Here is a 22,317-nt window from a genome sequence, read left to right on the forward strand (position 1 = left end):
GACTGTGAACAAGGCGCTTCCCCACTCTGAGCCTCTGTTTCCTCATCTGTGAGAGGAGGATAATAATGTCGCCTCCTCCTGCTATCCTTGGAGCATTAGGGTGAGCCTTCGGGGACTGAGGAACAAATACTCGTGTGTCACCTGAGAGGAGAAAGAACATCGTCAATATCTGTCCCTGGAGACCACATTTTATGGACCAAAAACCTAATGCTGTGTTCTAACAATTTTTTATCTTGGCTCTGAGTGACAGAATTTAAGCACCAGATTTGGGGGACTAATAAGAGACAAGGTAGAATCAGTACTGCTCCTGATTTTCCTGGACATACTATGAACTGTCACATTGAGAGTCAGTGAGTTGTAGAATGTCAGGTCTGGAGGGCAAGTATCTTGTCCTCAGGGTCACCCAGCCTGGGGGCAGCTAGACTAAAACCCAAGTCTCCTGACACCCAGCCCAGGACACTTTTTTTTACTGCATCAGCGAGCTGGCACTCCAAGGATGGGACACCTGGAGGGGATCCAGGCAGGGACAGGGAGGCCAACCCCCACAGCCTTGCAAGCACCAGACTGTCATAGATGTGGCAGGTGGGTATCTGTCTTGCTTCCATGGTGAATAACCCAGATCACACCTTTGCGCAAGTTAATTTCTTTATTTGCTCAAATAACACAGTACAAAAATGAGACTCAGATGCCAGCATCAGAAGCACATATCAAATACTCATAGGGCTTCAAGAACATCATTCCAAATAAGAAACTATGTACAAAAGGTTCCTGACCTTCATTTCATAACTTACTCTGACCCTTCATACTTGGGTGATCGTGAACACTGCCTAAAACAAATCCACAAATAGCTCACCTCTCCCCCACTTCTCAGAAGCAGCAATAAAAACTAAATGGCTTTCCAGATAGGCTGAATTGAACTTATGGAGCCGGTGCCTCAGGTTGGAGGCCAGTCCCATGTAAGCACCCAGGGCCTCTCTGCCCCAGGCTGCTCCTCCTCCCCAGTCCTACCCCATGGTGTGACAGCAGGTTCAACACAGCAATACCATGTCCCCAAGGGTCACAAGATCTCACTTGCCATCCAGGTTTAACACCCTTTCCCCCGTGACCACATGTTCTGGGCAGTGTCCAAGGGCGCCGGCTGTCTGTCTATAGTCTTGTCCTTCCTGCACATAGATATGAACATGTGGCAAATTTCACGCCTGAGTCAAGCTGTTGAAACTTGAGCTGTACAGAAGGCAAAGCCTATGGCACCCCCACACTTCACCTTTGTGCAAATACAGAAAACAGCCCTTTCTCAAGACGTGTTACTGCTACCAGCTACAAAACTGTCATCATAAATCTACAAACCCACAATGTCCAGGATATGAATAGCACCTCCTGGAGTATGGTGCTCTTGGGCAGTGCAACAATCCATATCCACCCCTGTGCAACAATCCATGGCAGTCTAGCCCACTGAAGCCCTCCTCCGCTTCCTGAAAACTACCCAAAAGAAGCTATAGTACATACATGGACATGGCACTAGGTAATTTTCAGAACTCTTCACACCCATTTTCTCACTGACTCCTAGCCAATCCCATGAGATGGGAGAGGTGCAAGGTATCAGCTCCATTTCTCTAGTCACAGAATGTCAGGACACAGGTTAGAAGGATTCTGAGAGACCAAGGGTCCGCAGTCTCTAGGTCTTTCCATCTGGGGCCTGCAGAGTTCCTGGGAGGCATCTACAAGTCCATATGAGCACGAAGAACTGCCGGTCAACTGAAGAAATGATGGGATACACTTCGATGCACATCTGCTTGGATGCATGTGAATGTTCTGGTTGGAGATTAAATAAAAATTTAGTTTAAAAACTAGACTCAGTTAAAACGAACATCTGAGAAAATATCAGTAGGCCTTCTGGGTAGGATCCTAGACTCCAAATTCCGGAGAGGAGTGGGGATGTGTGGAGGGTCACCCAGCAATTCTGGGGTAGGTCCAGCAGGTGGAACCCTGGTCTCCTCACTCCCAGTCCAGTGCTGATTTCCCCAGACATGGCCTCTGTGTCTTGCCTTGTGGAAGAATGCTTTGTGCTTCTCAGATACTAGGGTATGGACACAGAATGGTTGTCTGCTCTTGTCTTCCATTACGTTTGTGAAGCAGGGATTGGGACATCACAGAGCATCTTCAGGGTCTCCTGGCTAAAGCTGCAAACCGTTCGGCTAGTTCAAGAGAATTTGAGTGCAAGACACAGCTTTCAATCTGGACTTTGAATCTCAGGACTTGTGATGTTCTGGGAAGAGAAAAAGAACATAGATATTAGCCACAGCTCAATTATTTATGGGTTCACTCTGGAAACACCAGACTTCCCATTACCCCATTGACACCCCACCCCAGCCTCCATCTCTGGGTCTTTGCTCTTGCAACACCTCCTGCTGACATTGCTCTCCTGATCCTTTCTCCCCAGACAGCCTCCCCATTCTCAAAGGTCAAAATCAGCACCTCCACCTCCTGGAAGGCTCCCAGGACCAACTTGCTTCATGGGCCTCAGTTACCACTCATTTGGCATTTGGTTGCTATTTAATTTTGTCATCAAACAGTTGTCTTTTCCATTGGCAGATGAAGCTTTTGAAGGCAGAACCTTCCACAGAGCCTCACAGCACTTCGCACAACTAAGCACATAGGAGGCTGTCAACAGCTACCAGTTAAATGAATGAATGAATGAATGGTTAGTAAAACCAGAAGATGGAGTCAGGGCAACTGAGGATGTCACAACTGATGTTTCTATAGTATCTTTCACAAATAACTCAGATCAACCTGTAAGCTATTACCTAAACCACCCTAGAGGGCAAATTATCTGTAACCTTCCTATTCTCTCAGAGAAGACAGTGAGGCCAAGAAGAGAGACAGGTCTATGGTAAGGAGGATTTCCCACCAGGAAAATGAGCCAAAGTAGAGCAGAGCATTCGAATGACAAGATACAACTATCATGAAATAAGCCAGCTGTCTTGAGAGACTTTTCAAATGGCTTCTAAAGGTAATTCCAAGAAAGACAGAAGTGTTTCGGGTGATAGTAGCATCATTGCAGAAGGGTCTGCTTTCCCAGGGGACCACTTGGATGTAGAAGTTCTGGTCCTGTTGGTCCAACACCAGCAAACAGAACATTTCATTCCTCTAAAGTCACACCTTCATTCAGTGGCTTCTGCACTGTGGATCTGGGTCAAATGTTTGTAAGCAGGTTATGTTAAGTGAATTAGAAAAGGATGAAGAAATCTTTATCAGAGTCTACCAGAAAATATGAGAGATCAGAATTTTTAAAAATCAGGCCAGGTGTGGTGGCTCATGCCTGTAATCCCAGCATGAACCTTGGCCTTGGGAGGCCAAGGTGGGAAGATTGCTTGTGGCCAGGAGTTCAAAACCAGCCTGGTCAACATAGTGAGAACCCATCTCTATACAAAAAAAATAAATAAATAAAAAATAAATTAGCTAGGCATGGTGGCATGCACCTGTAGTCCCAGCTACTTGAGAGGCTGAGGTGGGAGGATCATCTGAGCCCAGGAAGGTTGAGTCTACAGTGAACAGTGATTATACCATTGCACTCTAACCTGGGTAACAGAGCAAGACCCTGTCTCAAAAAAAAAAAAAAAAAAAAAAAAAAATCATTGACAAGCATCATCTCTGAAGGGAATATCTCAGAGACTTGGAGGAGGGGAAATTATTAGGAAAAGCATAAATGCACTCAGAACAGTGAAGGTGACGTCAGGAGAGAGGCTGTTCATTAGGCAACCAAGGCCAGGTCAGTGAGTGATCACCTCCTGGAAGCCTTCCAGAACCAACAGCCCATGGAGCCTTCTTGTCTACCTCAGCCACCCCTTATTTGATAGATAACCTTAGTTTGTTATTTACATTTTATGACAGCCTAGAATTGAGAAGGCAAGCAACAAAGCCCACAAAATAATAACAAGGCAAGCTAAGATCATAGCCCGTCCAATATGCCATTCTATCAAAAAAGCATGGAAATGTACATGTAATTGAAGACTAAAGCCAAATAAAGAAGATGCTAATTATGGAGTAAAATCAGTGAGGTTTCAGAAAAGAAAAAGGTCGTCATGGTTTAGAATTGTCTCAGAAGGCCTCAGTGAGGAGGTGGCATTTGAAATAGACCCCAAAATTCTGAACTGAGCAGGGGAGGGGAGAGGAGAATAAATAGATCCCACTGGAGGCCAGCTGTGAGCCTGCTGTCACTTATGCCACATCGCCATTGTCTTCCCCGCCCTCTCTCACCGGCTGGTCCTCCCTGTATGGGAACCGGGTGCAATTGTAGTGGTCTCTTAGGCCCATGAGGATGCACATGGCGTGGCTGTTGTTGCCAGCAAATTTGTTAGCTAAGCTAACATCAAACTGGTAGAGTCTCCTGGCGCGGTTCCTGTCCAGCTTAGAGGAGTGGGCCACCTGGCTGCGCAGGGTGGCTACCAGCTTGCTGAGGGAGGAGTCTGAGAACTCATAAAAAAACCTCTTAAAGCTGGGGTGGCGCCTGATCTGGAAGCGGAAATGAAAGCAGGTCATTAGTGTTGCTGGCAGTATCCCTCCCGCCAACTGCCCCTCCTGCAACTCCATGCAGCCAGGCGGGGCACCTCCTCTTCCCTGGGATGAGCTCCGCTTGTTACATCCCTCCACTGCCCCTAGCCTCTCAGAATCTGTTCTGCAAGGTCCAGCTCAAAGCAGCAGGACAAAGTAGAGGGCAAAGGTGGAAGTACAGGTCTTTAGACTCAGATAATTCAGAAGCAAACACCCCACAGAGCCTTCTCATCTACCCTAGCCACTCCTTATTTGACAAGTAATCTTACTTTATTATTTAAATGTATGACAGTCTAGAATTGGGATGCTTGAGTTGCACTTACTAGGTATGTGAGCCTCTGGTCATCTGTAAAATGTAAAATATCCACCCAGCCCCAGGATTGCTGGGGGGGATTGGAGGGGGAATGAAATGAGAGAGTTTACAGAAACGATTTAGTGCCGAGTAGATGTTAGAGGAATTTTAGTTCCTTCTAAGCCTCCTCCAACAAGCTCCTTTCTCTTAATAACTAAATGAGTTCCCCAGAGGCAGACCCAGACACAAGGACTTGGGTATAGGCATTTTATTCATTAAATGATCCCAGGAAATGCTGATGGGAGAAGGAGACCTGGAACAAGAATGGGAAGGCGGCCCAAGGGGTGGCAACTGGAGCTTAATCCACTCAGGGCATCTTGGAAGCCAGCTGAGAGCACGTTCCTCAGTTATACCACATAAAAGCGAGGGAGCTGGGGTCTCTATCCACCAATTCCCACCAGCCATTGGTTGAGGGCTGCTCATGCGGAAGTGGAGGCTGTTAATTGTGCCCCCAACATGGGTTGCAAAATGGCCCTGTGTCCTCAGGCACAAGGAGGCAGGAGCTGGCAGCTGGACGGGCCAGTGTGCACTCTGGTGGTGAAGAGAGGCACCCAGAGCGTCCGCTATGCTGATTACTCATCTTTAACCTGACCTCTTCACATGTGATCTGTGTTTGTCTCTCCAGATAGACTGTGTTTTCCAAGGGTGGGGAACCTTCTGTTATAGACTGCCTATCAGGGGAGGAAAATCAACTTGAAAGAATGGGAGACCAAATAAATGCTGAAGGGCGTGGCAAGACCAAGAGTGAACCCGGAGACCACAGGGAATGGAATCGGCTGGGCGGGTGGGGCAGGTGGGAGGCGGCTTCCAAGGACGGGGGACATGAGCCGAACTTTAATAGCTGATTTGGACAGGAGTGGTCCTGGCTGGGGCAGGGAGGTCACATGAGCATTGTGTTATTTTAAACAGTTCCCTCATCTGCTACATGTCTGGCGCTTTCTACATGTGCATTAAGCTTGGTCAAGGAGGTAATCATCTCTCATTTTGGAAAAGAGGAAACCGAGACTCAGAAAGGTGAAGGGACATGCTCAAAGTTGCCCAGAGGTGCAGACTTGGGGATGGAACCCAGGTCTCAGCTGTGGGTAGATGAGGCCCTGGGGTTGGCCTGGGGAGGGCTGAGTGGTGCTCACCTGCTGCCCCAGTTGGCCATCCACTTCTTGGAGAAGCTCCACAAGCTTCTGGATGATGATCTCCTCTAAGGAAAAGAAAGGAGAATTGAGTGACTATCGACTGGGTGATGCCCGGTTCCCTTCCAAAAACAAAGTGCTGCAACGACACATCCACCTGGGAAAGACAGTATTTTTTCTCTAAAACCCAGCACACACATTAGTTATGATGGACCAAGACACTTCTTGCCTTAAACTAATGCTGGAGTGTGAGAGCCTTGTTTGGGTTCCCTTTATAGAAACAGAAGGGACTTTGGCTTGCTGGGCCTCACCTGTAACCACATTCAGCTTCATTTGATAGGTGGGAAACTGAGGCCTCCCAGTGTCCCTTATCTAGGCTACAGAGTAGCACAGTCAAGAATGGGAGTTTGGACGAGGAGCAGCACATCAGAATGCAGGGAGGGGACATGCCAGGGCTACTGACCCATTAGGAATGCACCCGTCCACTTGGGTTCTAAGCAGCGGTGTGCCAGGGCCTGGTCGTACTAAGTTCACTGTAAATATTCAGGAAATTTGTGGACTAGTTGTCTTGTTTTGTTTTAGACAGAGTCTCGCTCTGTCACCCAGGCTGGAGTGCAGTGGCGCGATCTCGGCTCACTGCAACCTCCGCCTCCTGGGTTCCAGTGATTCTCCTGCCTCAGCCTCCCGAGTAGCTGGGACTACAGGCGCACACCACCATGCCAGGCTAATTAATTTGTGGACTAGTTGTTACAAACTGTTAGCAGCTTGAAATCAGCCACAGTAAAAATATTTATGCCATGGAAATCTGCAAATGCTACAAAGTAGGGCATCCTCCTCCCAATGGAGAACCTGTCTGCCCGCACACCACTGCTTATGAGACCTGGAGCAAGCTAGGAATTTCATATGAAACATTCAAGCAAACGAATGGGGGGTGTTAATTACATCCCACAGGATAGACAGGTGTCCTCTACCTGCAACTCTGCCCCAACAGCCCCAGTTTAAGGCCAAGCCTGTGCCCTCTGCCCCCTCCTAGAGTCTCCTGGGGTCTTTGCCTGCTGCCTTCCCCATTCCTTCCTCAGAACCCTCCCCTATTCAGCCTGTGAACTCCATGTGGAAGAGAAGCGCCCGGGAAGCTGTCCAGGTAAGTGCAGGGGTGGTACTGACTAGATTCATATGTTCCATTCGGCTGAGGTGCCCCTTCTGGCGTGTGGCCTCTGGCCGGGGAAGGTGCTTCTGAGATCACAACTGGCTCCTCTTCTGCGGGCAGGGGCTCCCGGCCCGAGAGATCTTCGGGATCTAGGGCAAAAAACGGTTGTTGAGTGTTTTTGCAGAGAGCTGAATCTAGTTCCTGACAAGGTGTTCGGAGGCACGAGCATCAGCGGGGGCTGGTTCCAGGCTCCTCCGTGAGTTTCCTGTCCCCGGCTCTGCCTCAGAGGAGTTCGTGGTGCGCTCCTGGCCTTCTCCAGAAACCTGACTTTTGCCCACCAACCCTTTCTGCCTCCTCAGTCTGGGAGGGGCTCAGTTAAAACAGGTGTGCCCACAGGGCCCACCAAACAAACCCTCTCCCTCTGCCAGGTTTTCTGGGTCCCTTAGCCTGTCTGAACCTCACTTTCTCCAAGTGTTAAGTGGGAGTGATAAGATTGACCTCACAGGGCTGCGAGCAGGTTAAATGAGATAATATGTGTGCAAGTAGCACATAGTAGGCACTCTGTGATGTCAGGGGAATTACTGTACACCAGTGGCCCTCATGCCTTGGTGTAGTGAAAAAACAGGCCCACACCATCTCCTACTTCGTCAAACCCAGTCTCTGTGCTTTTCTATGAACTGGCCAGGTGATTCTGATGCACAGTGGCACGGCTCTCTCACCACATTTGTTGTTAAGTGTTTGCATGTGGAGACGGAGGGGAGGGCGTGTGCTGTGAGCAGGGGCTACCAGGGGTGGGGTCCTGCTGGCACCTGGCCCCTCACCTCTCCCCACACTTCCACATCCCCCACTCTGCTCAGCAAGGAAATAAACAGGGCTTTCAGCAACAGCGGACATCCCCCACTATGCCAGCCTGTCAGCGACAGGCCACACAGCAGCCCTGCCCAAGAGGAAGCCTCTGTTACCATGGCAACACCAGGCCTGCTCACCAAGGCTGCTGGAGGTGGACGGCCGATGGCCACCGACACACAGGGGCAGAAAGCTGGGCCTCTTGGGCCGTCGGGCCTCCGGGCTGGCAGCCCCCGGTCTCCTGGGTTCCTTGGAGCTGTGTTTCTTATGGTAAAACGCTCTCCTGAAGCTCGACTTTTTTTCTACAGATTTCCTTCTGCAGTGTGGGGCCAGGTTTTCTAGACCCACCTCTTCCTCCTGGACTTGAGGTTGCTGTGGGGGAGATGAGAGAAACTGAGTCGGGGCCCCTGACCTTGAGGAGATCTCAGGTGAGCTGGGGAAGGAGACCCACGGTGGGCTAGGAGGCGTTGCCCAGAGAAGAGTGGTTGATGCTCAACGCTGGGGAAATATGTGTGGTCTAGAGAGGGCTGGAGAAGCTTCAAGAAGGAGAGACTGGGTCCTGGTGCAGTGGCTTACGCCTATAATCCCAGCATTTTGGGAAGCTGAGGCAGGTGGATCACCAGGGGTCAGGAGTTCGAGACCAGCCTGGCCAATATGGTAAAACCCTGTCTCTACTGAAAATACAAAAATTAGCTGGGTGTGGTGATGCATGCCTGTAGTCCCAGCTACTCAGGAGGCTGAGGCAAGAGAATCGCTGGAGCCCAGAAGGTGGAGGTTGCAGTGAGCCGTGATCTAGCTACTGTGCTTTAGCCTGAGCGACAGAGCAAGACTCCGTCTCCAAAAAAAAAAGAGGGACTGGAGTAGGGCTTTGGCAGGACACAGAAGAGTTTGGCAAGGACAGGGAAGGCAGGGTTGGGGAGCCCACAGTGAGGTCACGGTTACATGGGGAGCGTCTTCCTCACCTCCTCCCACTGCTGTTCTTCCGAATCTTGGAGCATGGAAATGATCTTCTGAATGAATTCTTCTGAAAAAGATCAACAGGCATGGTTACACTGTGGTGCTAGAAAAGCTCTTCTGTGATCAGTCTTCATTTCCTAATGCCCTGGTGGTTTCCTGGGTGATTCTCCAGGGGGCTAAAGAGCTGCCAGAGGTGGCCTGAGGGCGGAGCTGGTTTCATGGGATACACATTCACTTTACCAGTGAGGGCCTCTAAATAGATGCCCAGGAGGAACCCCTCAGGGCCATCTGGAAAGGCCCATTCCCTACAGGTGCCCTCACCATGCACCTTCTCCCTGCCCAGGCAGAATCCCCCTTCAAGGCATATTTTCTATGAAAAGCAAACAAGGCAGAATGGCAGGGGGTAGGGGGCAGAGATCTTTCCAGGTCTTTTCAGACCTGCCAGTGATTTTATTTATATATATATATATATTTCTAGGCCTGGCTCTGCCAATGGTAGAATAATAATTACAGTGATGGGAGATGCCATTAGCTGAGCTTCCCTCCTAAGGCTCCTACCCCTCTCCCTATCCTCTTTACTTCTGAGCTCTGCTCTCAAGCTGGGTCACCCAACAATGACAATAAGAGCAACAAATGGCACCTAACACATATTAGCCACTAACAGGGGCTGTCCTAAATGCTTTGACAATTCTAGAAAGTAGGTACTTGCTGTCCCCATTTCACAGATGAAGAAACTGAGACCAGAGACGGAGTAACTTGCCCAAGTCCACACGGCTCAAAGGGGTCAGAGCCCAGACTCAAACCCAGGTCCGTAAGATCACCCCATCGGCTGAGCACTTGTTGTGGGCCTCCCGTTGCCTCCTGTCTGCCTTATCAGGGTGAGCACCAACACTATTGCCATTTATCGAGATTCAGTCAGGCAGCCTGGCTTGGGCCTGGGCTCTGGACCCCAAGCTGCCTCCCAGCCTGCTGTACTCAGAGGGAGGTCTGGACAGGTCACTGCCTCTCTCTGGCTCAGTGTCTCTTTGCAAGTGGGGGAGTCAGAGCAGAAATTTTGCAAGGGGTGTCTGAGAAAAGGAGAGGAGTACTGACTGTATTCCGAGGCTCTGTCCAGCTGAAGCTCCTCTCTAGGTCCCCAGCTCTCTGATGGGGTGGGAAGCACGAAGGGACCTGGAGCGCCAGCCTCTGTAGATGGGGCCTCCTGGACTTCAGGCTCTTCCAAGCCTGAGAAGCAGAAAGAAAAAGGGGTGTGTTTTGTCCGCCTGCGGCTGTCAACTATGCACAGAAGCTAGCACAGACTCTATAGTGGGTTCCGTGGCTGGATCACACTAAGGCCTTATGGGGCTGGAAGACAGCTGCCGGGCAGGGTCGTGTCTCTGATTTACTGGCCCAGACCAAGCTCCCTTATCCCTTTGTGCTTCCATAGAACTGGCTTTCCTGGGCTTTGTTGCCCTCTCCTCCCTCCACCGTTTTGACTTGATCCACAAGTTGAATAGTAGAGGCCTGTCATGTCCCATGACATGAATTAATGAATCACAGCCAGAATCCCCCTGCATGAAAATATCTCCCACGTGGCCTGAAATTCCCCTCTTTGGTGTTAACCATCACCCCTCCTTTCTAAGCTGTAAAGTCTCCCAGCCAGGATGACCTAACAGGATGGCCTGTTCTCCCTGATGCCCAGGAAGAAATGACTCGTCTGATCCTTTCCCCCTCTAGCTCTGGCCCATCATCCATGGGCCACGTGACCTTGAACACATTGTTTTACCTCCCAAAGCCTCAGTCCCTTCATCTGTAAGATGGGGATAATAGTTGTACCTCATCTGATGGCTGTGAGGACTGATTGAGTTATCGATATGCAGCAGGGAAATGTCTCACTTTACAGGTGAAGAAACCGAGGCACAAAGATGGGGAATGACATAGACAATATGCTAGAACCCAGGTCTACTGCCTCCCCTGCTCCAGCTCCTTCCTGCACACACTACTCCCCTCCCTGCCAGGGCGCAGAAGCTGAGGCAGCCAAGAAATGTGGATAGTTGGGGAATTGCGGAACATAATTTCCATCAAGGGCTTATTGGGGTTGCCTAGACCTCGCTGAGGTTTTGTGTGTGGACGTGACCCGCTGGCATTCTTTCTCTCTTCCCACAGTCATCCTCACACCGCTCAGGGCAGACAGCAAAAGTCAGACCAGGCGCAACGCAACCTTTAAAGTGGCCAATTCCATCCCCTGGGAAGGTTCCAGAGCTGGAGGCAGCTGCAGGGTTGCTATGGCAACTGCAGAGCCTGCTCACCATAGCTGCTGGAGATGGAAGGCCGATGGCCGCCAACACACAGGGGCAGAAAGCTGGACTTCTTGGGTGGCCGGGCCTCTGGACTGGAAACATCTGCGGCCCTCCTCTTGGCCTCCTCGGAGCCGTGTTTCTTAAGAGAAAAGGTGCTCTTGAGGCTTGTCTTTTTCTCTTGGGATTGCTTCCTAACAGCCAGTGCTGGGTTTGGCAGGGCCACCCCCAGCTGTGAGATCAGAGACTGCTGCCGGGAGAGGAGAAAAACTGAGTCAGGTTCATGACATTGAGGAGAGGGGGAAAGCTCTCTGGATGCAAAGTGAAGGGTAGCCAAGCTGCAGGATGGCCCCAGGAGAGGGGAGGCAGCAGAGGCCAGAGCAGGGGGAGGGCTGAGTTCTGAAGCTGCAGGAGGCTTCAGGGAAGGAAGGGACTAGAGCCCGGCCTGTAAGGACAGGTGGAGCTTGACAGAGGAGGAGGAGAAGGCAGAGAGCCCCTGGAGACCTGCAAAGTTTACTCCTCACCTCTTCTTCCCACTGGTCTCCCACTCTTTTGAGCAATTCCACAATCATCTGAATGATAGCATCCTCTGGAAGAAAGCAAACGCATTCGGTTATTCTTTCTAAATGCACAGACAACTCCTTCTAAATTACCGTCTTGGACAGTTCTCTTAAACAACTCTTTTGGCCACACAATGGAGGGAAAGCACCACATCCCAGGGGCAGGTCCTTCTGAGAGAAAGCTGGAAGATCCACGGGAAAGGCACTGAGCCAAACCATGACACTTCATGCAAGACATTTCAGGTCAGCCCTTTAGGCATTCAACTTGTGCCCCACTGTTTCCTTTGAAAGTCACAGATCTCGGAACATCTACTTTGGGTTCAGTAAGCTGTGTGACCTTGAATAAGTTTCTTAACCTCTCTGGGCCTTTATCGCTCCCAGTGAAATGTGGGTCATAATCTGTGTCCTGCCTCCCCCAGAAGGCTGTCAGGCTGTCATATGAGGGACTGGGCTTGAGAACACTTTGCAAGGCTAATGCTGATCTTCCAACCTGCAAAATTCCAGTGGGAAAATGGTGGATACCTGGCCTCACTAAGGTGGAGGATGAAAGGACATCAGCAGGGATGACACAGAGAGAGCCTGCCACGCTGATGCCTCAGCCACACCCCCATCTCTGCACAGAGAAGCCACTGACAATGGAAATGGTTTCCTTTGATACTCCGGTCAGCCTTTTCAAGGACAATGTGCCCACACTGTCCTCTGATAGGTACCAGCTGATGAGTTTACATGAAAAGAGATGCAAACAAGGTTCCCTGTTCTGAGGCTATCTGTGGGTTTGCTTTTTTTTTTTTTTTTTACTCCTAACTTCCCTCTCTCACTTCCCTCACTTATAAATTGTTTGGCTTTTATTGCTTGACTCAGCTACCAGCTGGTTCCCTCTCATGTAAGAAAACAATTAGCTGCAAAATAACTAACTCAATGCCTTTTAGTTATTCTTTGACACATGCATAGCTCCTTCATTTCACATGTTATAAAATATGCTCATCTTTTTTTACAGGGAATTAGATGAATAGGGGATTATTCTCGATTTATTAGGAGCACTCATGGTATTGTGGTTTTGTGTGAGACTGTACTTATTTTTTGGAGATGCATGTTTAAGTATTTAGGGATGAACATGATTTACTCCAAAATGATTCAGCAACAAAATGATACGCACACAAAGCAAACTGGCAGAGTGTAAACAACTGAGTATACAAAGCATTGAACTATACTTTTCACTCTTCTATATATTTTTTAAAGTAAAATACATTTTAAAAGACTAAGAAAAGTTCCATTTTCATTAACACATAAGGCAGAAGCATTTGCCAGCAGCCTTTCCAATTCCCTAGCCTCCCTTCTGTGAAATTCTAAAATAAGCAAACGTGGCCAGAAGCACCAAAAGAGGCAAGAAAGGCCAGTGCATGTATTTTGAGAGCCACTATCCAAGGTCTCAGTAATCATTCAGAACAATCCATCTCATTCAGTAACAGCCACCTCAGTCAGAGGCAAAAAGGTCACTAGAGATTCCGACTCACTATCAGGCTTTTTGAGCTCCTCTTCTTGCTGGTGACCTGTGGCATGGGGAGAAACATCCAAAGCTCCAGCACCATCCACTCTGATGAGGAAGGAGTGGCAATCAGAATCTTCCCCACCTGGAATAGAGACGAAAGCAAACGGTATGTAGGTGTGTATGTGTGTGTGTCAGTGACATTCTCCCGACTTTGTTCATCAACACGAGAAAACAGCACAGAATTCACAGTGCAACAGGCACTGCTGCAGCCTGCTCCAAGCCTAACCAAAAAACTAGAAACCCACCAAGGTTTTTATCTGAGAAGAGGCTACTTCCACCAAGACACCTCTCTTGCTAACCCCCTCCCCGCAAACCCTCAATCTTCTCCCCATCATAAACACCGAGTTTTGAGTGCCACGAGGCAGAGCCCCCCTCCCTCTAGGTGCCAGTGGGCATTCAGCTCCAGAGCCTTGCGAGGCAGAATAGGAAGGCACCTTGGGAGCCAGCACCCTCATTTACCTGCGGGGAATCAAAAGTTCCAGAGGGAGCAGCTCAAGCTCAAGGTCACACAGCAAGTTTACTCCTGATGGAGCCAAGTCTAGAACCAAGGTCTGGAAGCAGCAGCCCAGAAGCACACAGGCACCAGTGGGGTGGGAGTAGGGCTTCCCTCCTCGCCTGACTCCCTGCCTTCTCATTTCTCCTAGGTCTGTGCTCCTGAAACTAGAGGAGTTGGCAGTAACAGCTATTGTGCACTGAGCACTTTCCTTGTGGGCTGTGGCCACTCCATGAGACAGTAACTATTTATCTTCATTTTATCCATGAAAAAAGTTGAGGCTCAGCGAGGAAACCTGCCTCCCTGGGCCACACAGCTTGTGAACGGCGGCACTGCGAGTGGGCGAGTGGTTTTCCCTGGAGCGCTCAGCCGTGGTGCTGTTCTACCTCAAAGAAATGTCACAGTGGGCCAGGCGTGGTGGCTCACACCTGTAATCCCAGCATGTTGGGGGGCCACGGCCCCTGGATCACTTGAGTCCAGGAGTTCAAGACCAGCCTGGCCAACATGGTGAAACCATCTCCACCAAAAAATACAAAATTAGTCAGGCATGGTGGCGGGTGCCTGTAGTCCCAGCTACTCGGGAGGCTGAGGCAGGAGAACGTCGTGAACCTGGGAGGCAGAGCTTGCAGTGAGCTGAGATTGCGTCACTGCACTCCAGCCTGGGGAACAGACAGAGACTCCGTCAAAAAAAAAAAAAGCAAGCAAGCAAGAAAGGAAGAGATAAAGAATGGAAGAGAGAGAGAAAGAAAGAGAGGAGGAAGAAGGAGGAGGAGGAGAGGAAGGAAGGAAGGAAGGAAGGAAGGAAGGAAGGAAGGAAGGAAGGAAGGAGGGATGGATTCACAGCGGTGCGGAGGGAGGGAGGGAGGAAGGAAGGAAGGAAAAGAGGGAGAGAGGGAAGGAGGGAGGGAGGGATTCACAGTGGTTCGGAGGGAGGGAGGGAGAGAGGGAGGGAGGAAAGAAGGAAGGAACGAAGGAAGGAAGGAAGTCACAGCGGTGCGGCCCCTGACTATTCTTGTCACTCTGTGGAGAGGCTCCTGGAGCAAGTTTAGAGCACCCTAGGGGTTTCCACAGGAACAGGCACGGTCCACTCACCCCTGCGAGCTGGGCCCAGGTCAGCCTCCCCAGAGCGTGAGGCAGCAGCCGCCTTGGACAACCCTTCCTCTTGGCCTCTGGCATCCTGGTCTTGAGCTGCTTTAGTCACCTCGGCTGCATGTTTCTTGTGACCTTGCTTCTTGCGACTGGCCTTCTTGTCGTGGTGGGCTCTCTTCCTGAGGGCTGGCTCCCCTGCTGCTTCCAGGGGCTCCAGAGGCTGGGAGAGGCCCTCCTTCCCCCTTGGCCTCCTGCTGGCCTTTTCTCTGGGCTCCTCAGGGCCCGTCCTCACGAAGAAGTTCAGCACGGTCTTCAGCCACCCCTTCTTGGTGTCTTGTGAAGGCCTCTGCTCACTGGGGAGAAACTCTCCAGTCTCCTCGGGAGTGGGGGCTGCAGTGGTGGTGCAGTGAGCCTCAGCAGACGGAGCTGGGCTGTCTGAATGTCTGGCCCAATCACTGGTCGCCCAGTGAAGCGCCTTCCTGGAGGGGGCAGTGGGCAGGGAGAGGCAATGGCAGTCCCACGGCTCCAAGCCTTTCCCGGGGGCCAGCGGCCTGTCCAGAGACCTGGCTTTCCTCTCCGCCAGGGGCTTCCTTGGGCACCTTGGATTCTCCATCGGGCTACAACAAAAACAAACAGCTCCCTTAGTTTTTTTGGTTTCGTTTTGCTTTGTTTTTCTGTTTTTGTTTTTGTGACGGAGGCTCGGTCTGTTGCCCAGGCTGGAGTGCAGTGGTGTAATCTCAGCTCACTGCAACCTCTACCTCCTGGCTTCAAGTTATTCTCCTGCCTCAGCCTACCGAGTAGCTGGAATGACAGGTGTCCGCCACCACACCTGGTTAATTTTTGTATTTTTAGTAGAGATGGGGTTTCACCATGTTGGCCAGGCTGGTCTTGAACTCCTGACCTCAGGTGATCCGCCCGCCTCGGCCTCCCAAAGTGCTGGGATTACAGGCGTGAGCCACTGTGCCCGGCCCAACAGCTCCCTCAGCAGAGGCCTCCTGGGCACGCCGAAGTTGGCTCCCGGCACTGACCAGCGGACCCATTCACCCTGCCTGCTAATGTGAGTAATGTCAACTTCCCATGTCAACAATTTCTCAAAGCTGTTGTCTTGTGCAAATTCCCCCAAAACCCTCGGGGAATGGGGGTCATTATTCTCATTTTCCAGAGGATAAAACTGGACCACAGGAAGATCGTGCTCAGATCTCAGGGCTGGTCAGCTGCACCTCCAGAGCCCCTGAAAGGAACATAGCCCTGTCCACACCTAGGTTTTAGTCTATCAAGACTGATTTGGGACTTCTCCAGAACTGCATGATAATTAATTCATCTTGTCCAAAACCACTGGGTCTGGGGGCTTTTCTCACAGTAGCAATGGAAAATGAATACAGCCGGAGCCAGAGGCCTAGTCCTGCCCCTCACTAGCCTCGGGACTTTGGGCAGCTCAGGCACCTCTTCTGGCCCCATGTGCTCATCTGAAGCATGCCTGAGCCCTGCCCTCTCTCACAGGCTGTCGTGAATATTCCATGAGGCAGCTCTGTCAGTGGCAACTCTTTTCTTCCAACTGCTCAAGCCAAAAATGTAAAGTCACCCCGACTTCTTTCTTTTTTTAAAAAATAAATAATTTTATTTAGAAAATAGATATGGGGTCTTGCTGTGTTTGTCTGGGCTGGTCTCAAACTCCTGGGCTCAAGCGATCAACCTACCTCGGTCTCTCAAAGTGCTGATTACAGGCATGAGCCACTGCGCCTGGCCTCCTTTCTTTCTTTTACTCCCACATCCACCCATCAGCAGAGCCTGTTGGCCTCACTCACATAGAGCCTGTCCTCACCCCAGCAGCCCCCTGGGGTCTCTAGGTCCCCATCTGCACTCACCTGAACTGTTACCACCGCCTCCTAACTGACCTCCCTGCTCTCCTCTTGCCCTCCCCAGTAACTTCTCCTCTTTGCAGCTATGGGGGCTTTTAAAACAAAAGTTACTTCCCTTCCTCCAAGGGTCCCCTTTCACTCAAAGTCTTTACAGCAGCAGGCACGTCCCACACGTACCAGCCTCCATCACCCCTCTGACCACATCTCTCTCACTCCACTCCACACACACAGCCCTGCTTGCTGTCCTTCAGGCCCGCCCGCCTCAGCGCCTTCACACTGGCCAGTCCCTCTTTCTAGAACATTCTTCCCTCATGGAAAGAATGAGTTTGTTCATGGTTTGTTCCCTCACTTCCTTTGGGGCTGTACTCAACTGTCACCTTCCCATCGAGGCCCTCCCTGCCCACTTCCCATCAGCGCACCCTTTCCCCTCCTACCCTATGCGCTGGTGGTGTGCAATGTCGTGTCTTTATGTGTTTAGGTGTTTTCTGTCTGAGTCTCTCTCCATCTCCTGTGTCTATTTTGCTAGGTCTTCTGTCTTTGAGTGCCTAGAACAATGTCTAGCATATCACTGCTACTGAATAAGCACTTATTAAACAAATGCATAGATGTATAACATTTAGTAAATGGCACAACACATAAGGTATCTTTGGATGTGTAGTTAACATGAAATCACTGCTTTCAGGCCAATTTCATCTTAGAGCAGTAGGGACTCCTCCATTCTCCATCCAGAATGAAGCAGCGGCCAATGGAAAAAGACAAAAAAACCCTTTCCCTCCCGGGCAGCATTTCAAGCAGGCCTGGGTGTGGGCGGTGCACTTCATTTGTGTGTCTTTAATTTAATCTAAAACTGCTGGGGCTTTCCAATTTTTCCAGAGTTGTTCAGAAGGCCTCTTCCCTTCAGTGGAAGGTAAAAGAAAAATAAAATATGGTTTTGAATGCCAAACCTGAGCCCCTGGAGAGTCCTGTGGAGTTTAGGACCACAGGTTGCCTGCTCTAATTTGTCATTACAGCTTTAGCATGCATTGACCAAGTAATGTTTAGTGGTATGGGATGTACTCTAAAATGTATTCTATTGCTATGCTCAGCTTAGAGGCAAAAATAAGAATCTATAATTGCAATTTCTTATGTGTGGGATCCACAGGAAAGTGAAGAAGATACAGAGAAAGAAGAAAAGAAATGGGAACACACATATTTGAAGGTGACATGAACATTTGGGATGCCTTCCCTCCTCCAAGCACCCGTCTGGGAAGGAAACCAGACGATATTGCAGCCCCAGGTCGCCAAGGCCAGAGGCCATTGGAGCCAAGTGTCCACACGTGGATGACCTTGGAGGAAATGAGAAATCAGGTCGGGGTGGAGGCAGGCAATTTAAAAGGACTTATTTGTTATTTAATGTTCCTTAAAAGGAACATCTGGGCTACACGGAAACTTTTAGCAGTATGTATCTGTACCTTATATGGAAATTCACTAATATTCCTGAAAGACTCAGAGACTGGCTGCCTTACGGTTGTGTTTCCGAAGACAACGGGGGGTAGGACAAGGAGAAGAAGTCATGGGGAAAAATTTATGTTTGTTCTCACTTATTTCTCTCAAAAAACATTTAATAAGCACCCACTCTGCACCAGAAATTATGCTCGGTGCTAGGGATACAATCATGAACGAGATGCAGTGTGTGCCCCCAGAGGGAATATTCTGGTCTTCTCTGAACGCGCAGGAATAACGATGTGAGTACACAGTGATGACAGCAATGTTCCATTCCCCTGCATCTGCTGTCTCTTCAGAAGCACATGGTCTTAAAAGAAGATAAATTTAGGTTGAAGTTCTATGTGATTTAAGATCATATTTTAAAAAAAGTAAGCCGAGCCAGAAATATTTACTGAACGCTGTCAGGGTTCTCTCTGCGTTTTCCATATGTTCCTGTGGTCAGGGCAAATTGGATGGGGTTGGCAGAGAAGCTGTTCATTAACAAAACCACAGAACCAGGACACTCTTGTTCAGCTCAGCCTCTCTTCCGTCTGCACAGATTTGGCTCCATGGGACCCATCGCACGGAGGGCCAGCGCTTCCTTACCCAGTTAACGGGAAGAGAGACGCAGTCATCTTTTAAAGAGCTGTCATTGCCATGGAAACGGTTTTCGCCACTGCCAATGGCGGCAGTATCCTCCTAATGCATTCCAAGGACACGCTGCTCCTCCTGATCAGAACATTAACACAATCCCACCAGCACATGCTTTCCCTGACGTTTTTTCAGGAAAGCTACTGTGATTTGGCCGCTCCCTCCCTGGAATAACCGGTGCCCTGAGCCCATGGGGAGATGCGAGAAACTAAGGTCAGGAGCCCCACAGCTGCTGCTGCAGCCCAGAGGCAGGAAGGGGGCCGGGTGATGCCCAGCCTCTGCTACCCAAGAGTTTCCCCAATGAAGAGATTCCAGGGTCTCCCAAGGCTTCCTAATTCCAAATCCAGTGACCTCTTCCCATGCCTTGTCCTCCCTAACGTGCTGCAGCATTTGATACCAGCCCTACTTCCTTCTTTTCTCTTTCCTCCCTGGGTGGCTGTGACTGTGCTCAGTCCAGCTCTCTCCTCCCTCTCCCCCGCTCCAACTGCTCCTCCTCTGTAATGTTTCAAAGATTGTCTTCAGCTCTGGGCCAGGGATTGAGAGAGTGCGGCTGACTGGGGAAGACACACCAACACGCCCCCAGGAAGACCCCTGAAGAACCTCTGTGGATGGTGTGTCCTCAGACTTTTGAAGTCTCTAAGCCCTGGGAAGCTTGTCTTTTAATCCTAATAACCTCCCCTTTCCTACCTGTGCCAAAATTAAAGACTTTCCAAGTATAAAATTCTGCTATCCAGGATTTATCAAAGCAAGACTTTCCTTTCTTCTTCTTTGTTTTGTGCCCCAGGTGCTCAACTACATTCAGCCCGACCACCAGGGAATCCCACCCCGCGCAGGCTGTGCTCCAGACCAGGAACCCTAAGCCAGCAGCGCGGCCTCACTATGCGGAAACCCAGCTGCTCTCGTAAACTTGTTGTGGATGTCAGAGCAAAGTCCAAATCAGCTCAGAAATACCCGAGTGATCTACAGATCACAAGACTTCTTCTGATAAGATGTGGCATTTACTGGTGACATGTCCAGCAACAGCGACAAAGAACCAGAGAAGGCTCACGAAGCTGACCCTGGAGCAGGAAGTTTGCCTGCCTTCCCCAAGCTTACTGCTGTGTATTGTTTACTTTCTAAGTTGCACGGTGACCTCATCTCTATGCTGTTTGCTAATTTGTTCACCTGGCCGCCTTACCCTCTAACTGCTCTGGTGCCTTTCATGGAGATAACTTTGCGGCTCCCCTTTTCCACCCATGATTCACACAATAGAAACTTCACAGAGAGAAAACCTGCGGCACACCCACAGCAGCACCCTGAGGGACAGAGTGTGTGGCACACACACGTGGACCCACAGTCAACACCACAGACATCCACGTGTCACCAGAACACACTTGTGCACACCACAGACCTACACGGACTCAAGACGCCCTGTATTTCTCCTGTCCCAAGTGTAAGGGAATAATTATATGACCAAGCTCACTACTTGCCATCGGTGCTAACTCTAAGTTCCGTGAGAGGGGACCTGAGCCTGGGAGGCTCTCGGTGTTCGTGAAACAAATAAATGATACATAGGCACGTGAAAACCCGAACCATCTCACCTTCATGCAGCCACACGGCATCCAGAGAGCCCTTTCCTTTACATGATCTCATTCCATCTTTGCCAAGGGCTGTGACTCAGATGGGCTAACAGTGGTGCACTGAGGCTCTCAACCATTAAGAGACACGCCCCAGGTCACATAGCCGGGAAGCAGAGAGCTGAGACTCGATTTCACTTCTCCTGATCTGAATCCTATCTTCTCTATTCTGCACCAAATGGCCTCATGTAAGCATAGATACACATGCACACACTTACATACAGACTTAGAGGGGAGAAACCTGCTCTTTCACACTGATGGAAATAACCACATTCACATACACACCTACAGTGACCTGTGCACACAGAGTCACACAATCACGTGTGCCTAGGTATAGACACCCATGCTCTCCCCACCCCATTCTGTCCTCTATCCAAGACCACGGGCAATGCAACACTGCGTGAGGAGTCGGTCAGGACTGTGGGTTATAATCCACCCCCAGCCTCTAAATTCCCATCTGAGAAAGCAGTAGACCATGAGTTTTTTTAATAAGATCTCCCCGTTCTTGGACTAACTTCCGAAACCTTAAAACTCGTAGAATCTTAATTCAACCATAGGTAATAATAACACCTCCCATTTATCGGGGGTCCCCTCATGTACCTTCACATAAAGTCTAGAACTCGACCTCTACCACATCCTATAGGGAAACTAGCAGGTGAGCTATGTAATGCTGCCCCATCCTACAGACAAGAAAACTGAGGCCCAAGGAAGTGAAGTTCCTTGCTCAGGGTGCCGGCTAATAAGCAGGATTGGGACTTGAATGCAGAGTTTTAAGTCCAAGTGAGCCCAGAGCTCTTTGAGAAACACCCCACTGAGATGATGTCACTGAACCCTGCTTCATCTTTTTAGAGATAAGAAAACTGATTCCCCCACCTCCACCCCTGCTGCTTCTCTGGGAGGGCCCAGCATGCTGGAAGCAGAATTGGAACTGGTCTCTTGGTTTGACTCCCAGGACTAAACTCCTCTCCGGACCCCAAGATACATACCCACTGCTCCAGCCCCCAAAGGAGAGGGTATTGTTCAACCAACCTTGGACCACAGAAATCGCTTTTGTCCTGAACACCCGGGGCCGGGATCTTCAGACAGGAGGTCTCTGTGGTAGGCTCTCCCCCCTGTCAGCTGGAAGTTGTGTCCAATGAGAAGTCAGACCCAGCTCTCCCAGGGAGAAGATGCCACGACTTTGGTGCTGGCAATTTTCTGAGTGTCTCAGAAGATGCTTTGGCCGTCCATATATATAGTATCTTCCAGGAGCTGAGCTCATGGCAGCCAATCCAGAGAGCCATGGGCTGGCTCACCTGCCTCCACCTGTTACCACCCATCCCAGGACTGCTCCCCGCTCCTCCAATGATAGGAGGCTTAGCTCAGCTACCCTGGAAAAAACAGTTTCACTTGACAACTTCCTTATTGCACCCAAACCCCAATAAGAAACCAAAGCTCAGAAAATAACCTAAGGTCTGGCTGGGGAAAGCCCCACCTTAGAGTTGAAAACAAGCCTTAATGGGAAACGCAGGTTAGGGAAGAAAGTGGAGGTAGCTTTACTGCCTTTACAACATCCCTCAGTTATCTTTGAAGATTAGTGGGTACCTAGAAAGAAAGGTCAGCGATGGGATACATATGTCCCTTGACCTGGAGACAGCCCAGAAGAAAGAGCCCACAAGAGCCACGTGCTCCAGATCTGCTGCGCCCGGGAAGGGTTGCCATGGATCTTAAAGTCAGATTTCCACTTTCTGTAATGCCTTATTTAAAAAAAGAGTGTAAATACATGTTTATAATCAGAAAA

The 22,317-nt window shown here is 50.0% G+C and overlaps 2 protein-coding genes across 2 annotated transcripts in view; one reads left to right on the forward strand and one right to left on the reverse strand.

The window, feature by feature from the left end:
- Nucleotides 1-22,317, forward strand: part of SRSF3 (serine and arginine rich splicing factor 3) — a 400,608-nt gene that overhangs the window by 116,983 nt on the left and 261,308 nt on the right. The window lies entirely within an intron of this gene.
- On the reverse strand, nucleotides 1,547-21,628 carry BNIP5 (BCL2 interacting protein 5). The gene is made up of 12 exons (XM_050787638.1): nucleotides 21,567-21,628; nucleotides 14,951-15,564; nucleotides 13,331-13,447; nucleotides 11,781-11,845; nucleotides 11,269-11,506; nucleotides 10,073-10,204; nucleotides 8,986-9,047; nucleotides 8,164-8,395; nucleotides 7,195-7,326; nucleotides 6,034-6,098; nucleotides 4,258-4,512; nucleotides 1,547-2,266 (listed from the first exon to the last, which is right to left on the reverse strand). The coding sequence occupies exons 2-12, from the start codon at nucleotides 15,558-15,560 to the stop codon at nucleotides 2,231-2,233; spliced, it is 1,944 nt and encodes a 647-aa protein (XP_050643595.1). The 5' UTR covers nucleotides 15,561-15,564; nucleotides 21,567-21,628; the 3' UTR covers nucleotides 1,547-2,230.

This window comes from Macaca thibetana, chromosome 4 (genome assembly GCF_024542745.1).
Source record: "Macaca thibetana thibetana isolate TM-01 chromosome 4, ASM2454274v1, whole genome shotgun sequence".
Taxonomy (NCBI): Eukaryota; Metazoa; Chordata; class Mammalia; order Primates; family Cercopithecidae; genus Macaca; species Macaca thibetana.

Bases quoted from the DNA above. Each gene is read 5' to 3' on its own strand.
- BNIP5 (XM_050787638.1), bottom strand. From the start codon at position 15,560: ATGGAGAATCCAAGGTGCCCAAGGAAGCCCCTGGCGGAGAGGAAAGCC. The intron at 11,507-11,780 runs GTGAGGAGTAAA...CTCTCCCGGCAG, and splicing joins GAGACCAGTGGGAAGAAGAG to CAGTCTCTGATCTCACAGCT. The intron at 7,327-8,163 runs GTGAGCAGGCCT...TTTTTGCCCTAG, and splicing joins GTCCACCTCCAGCAGCCTTG to ATCCCGAAGATCTCTCGGGC.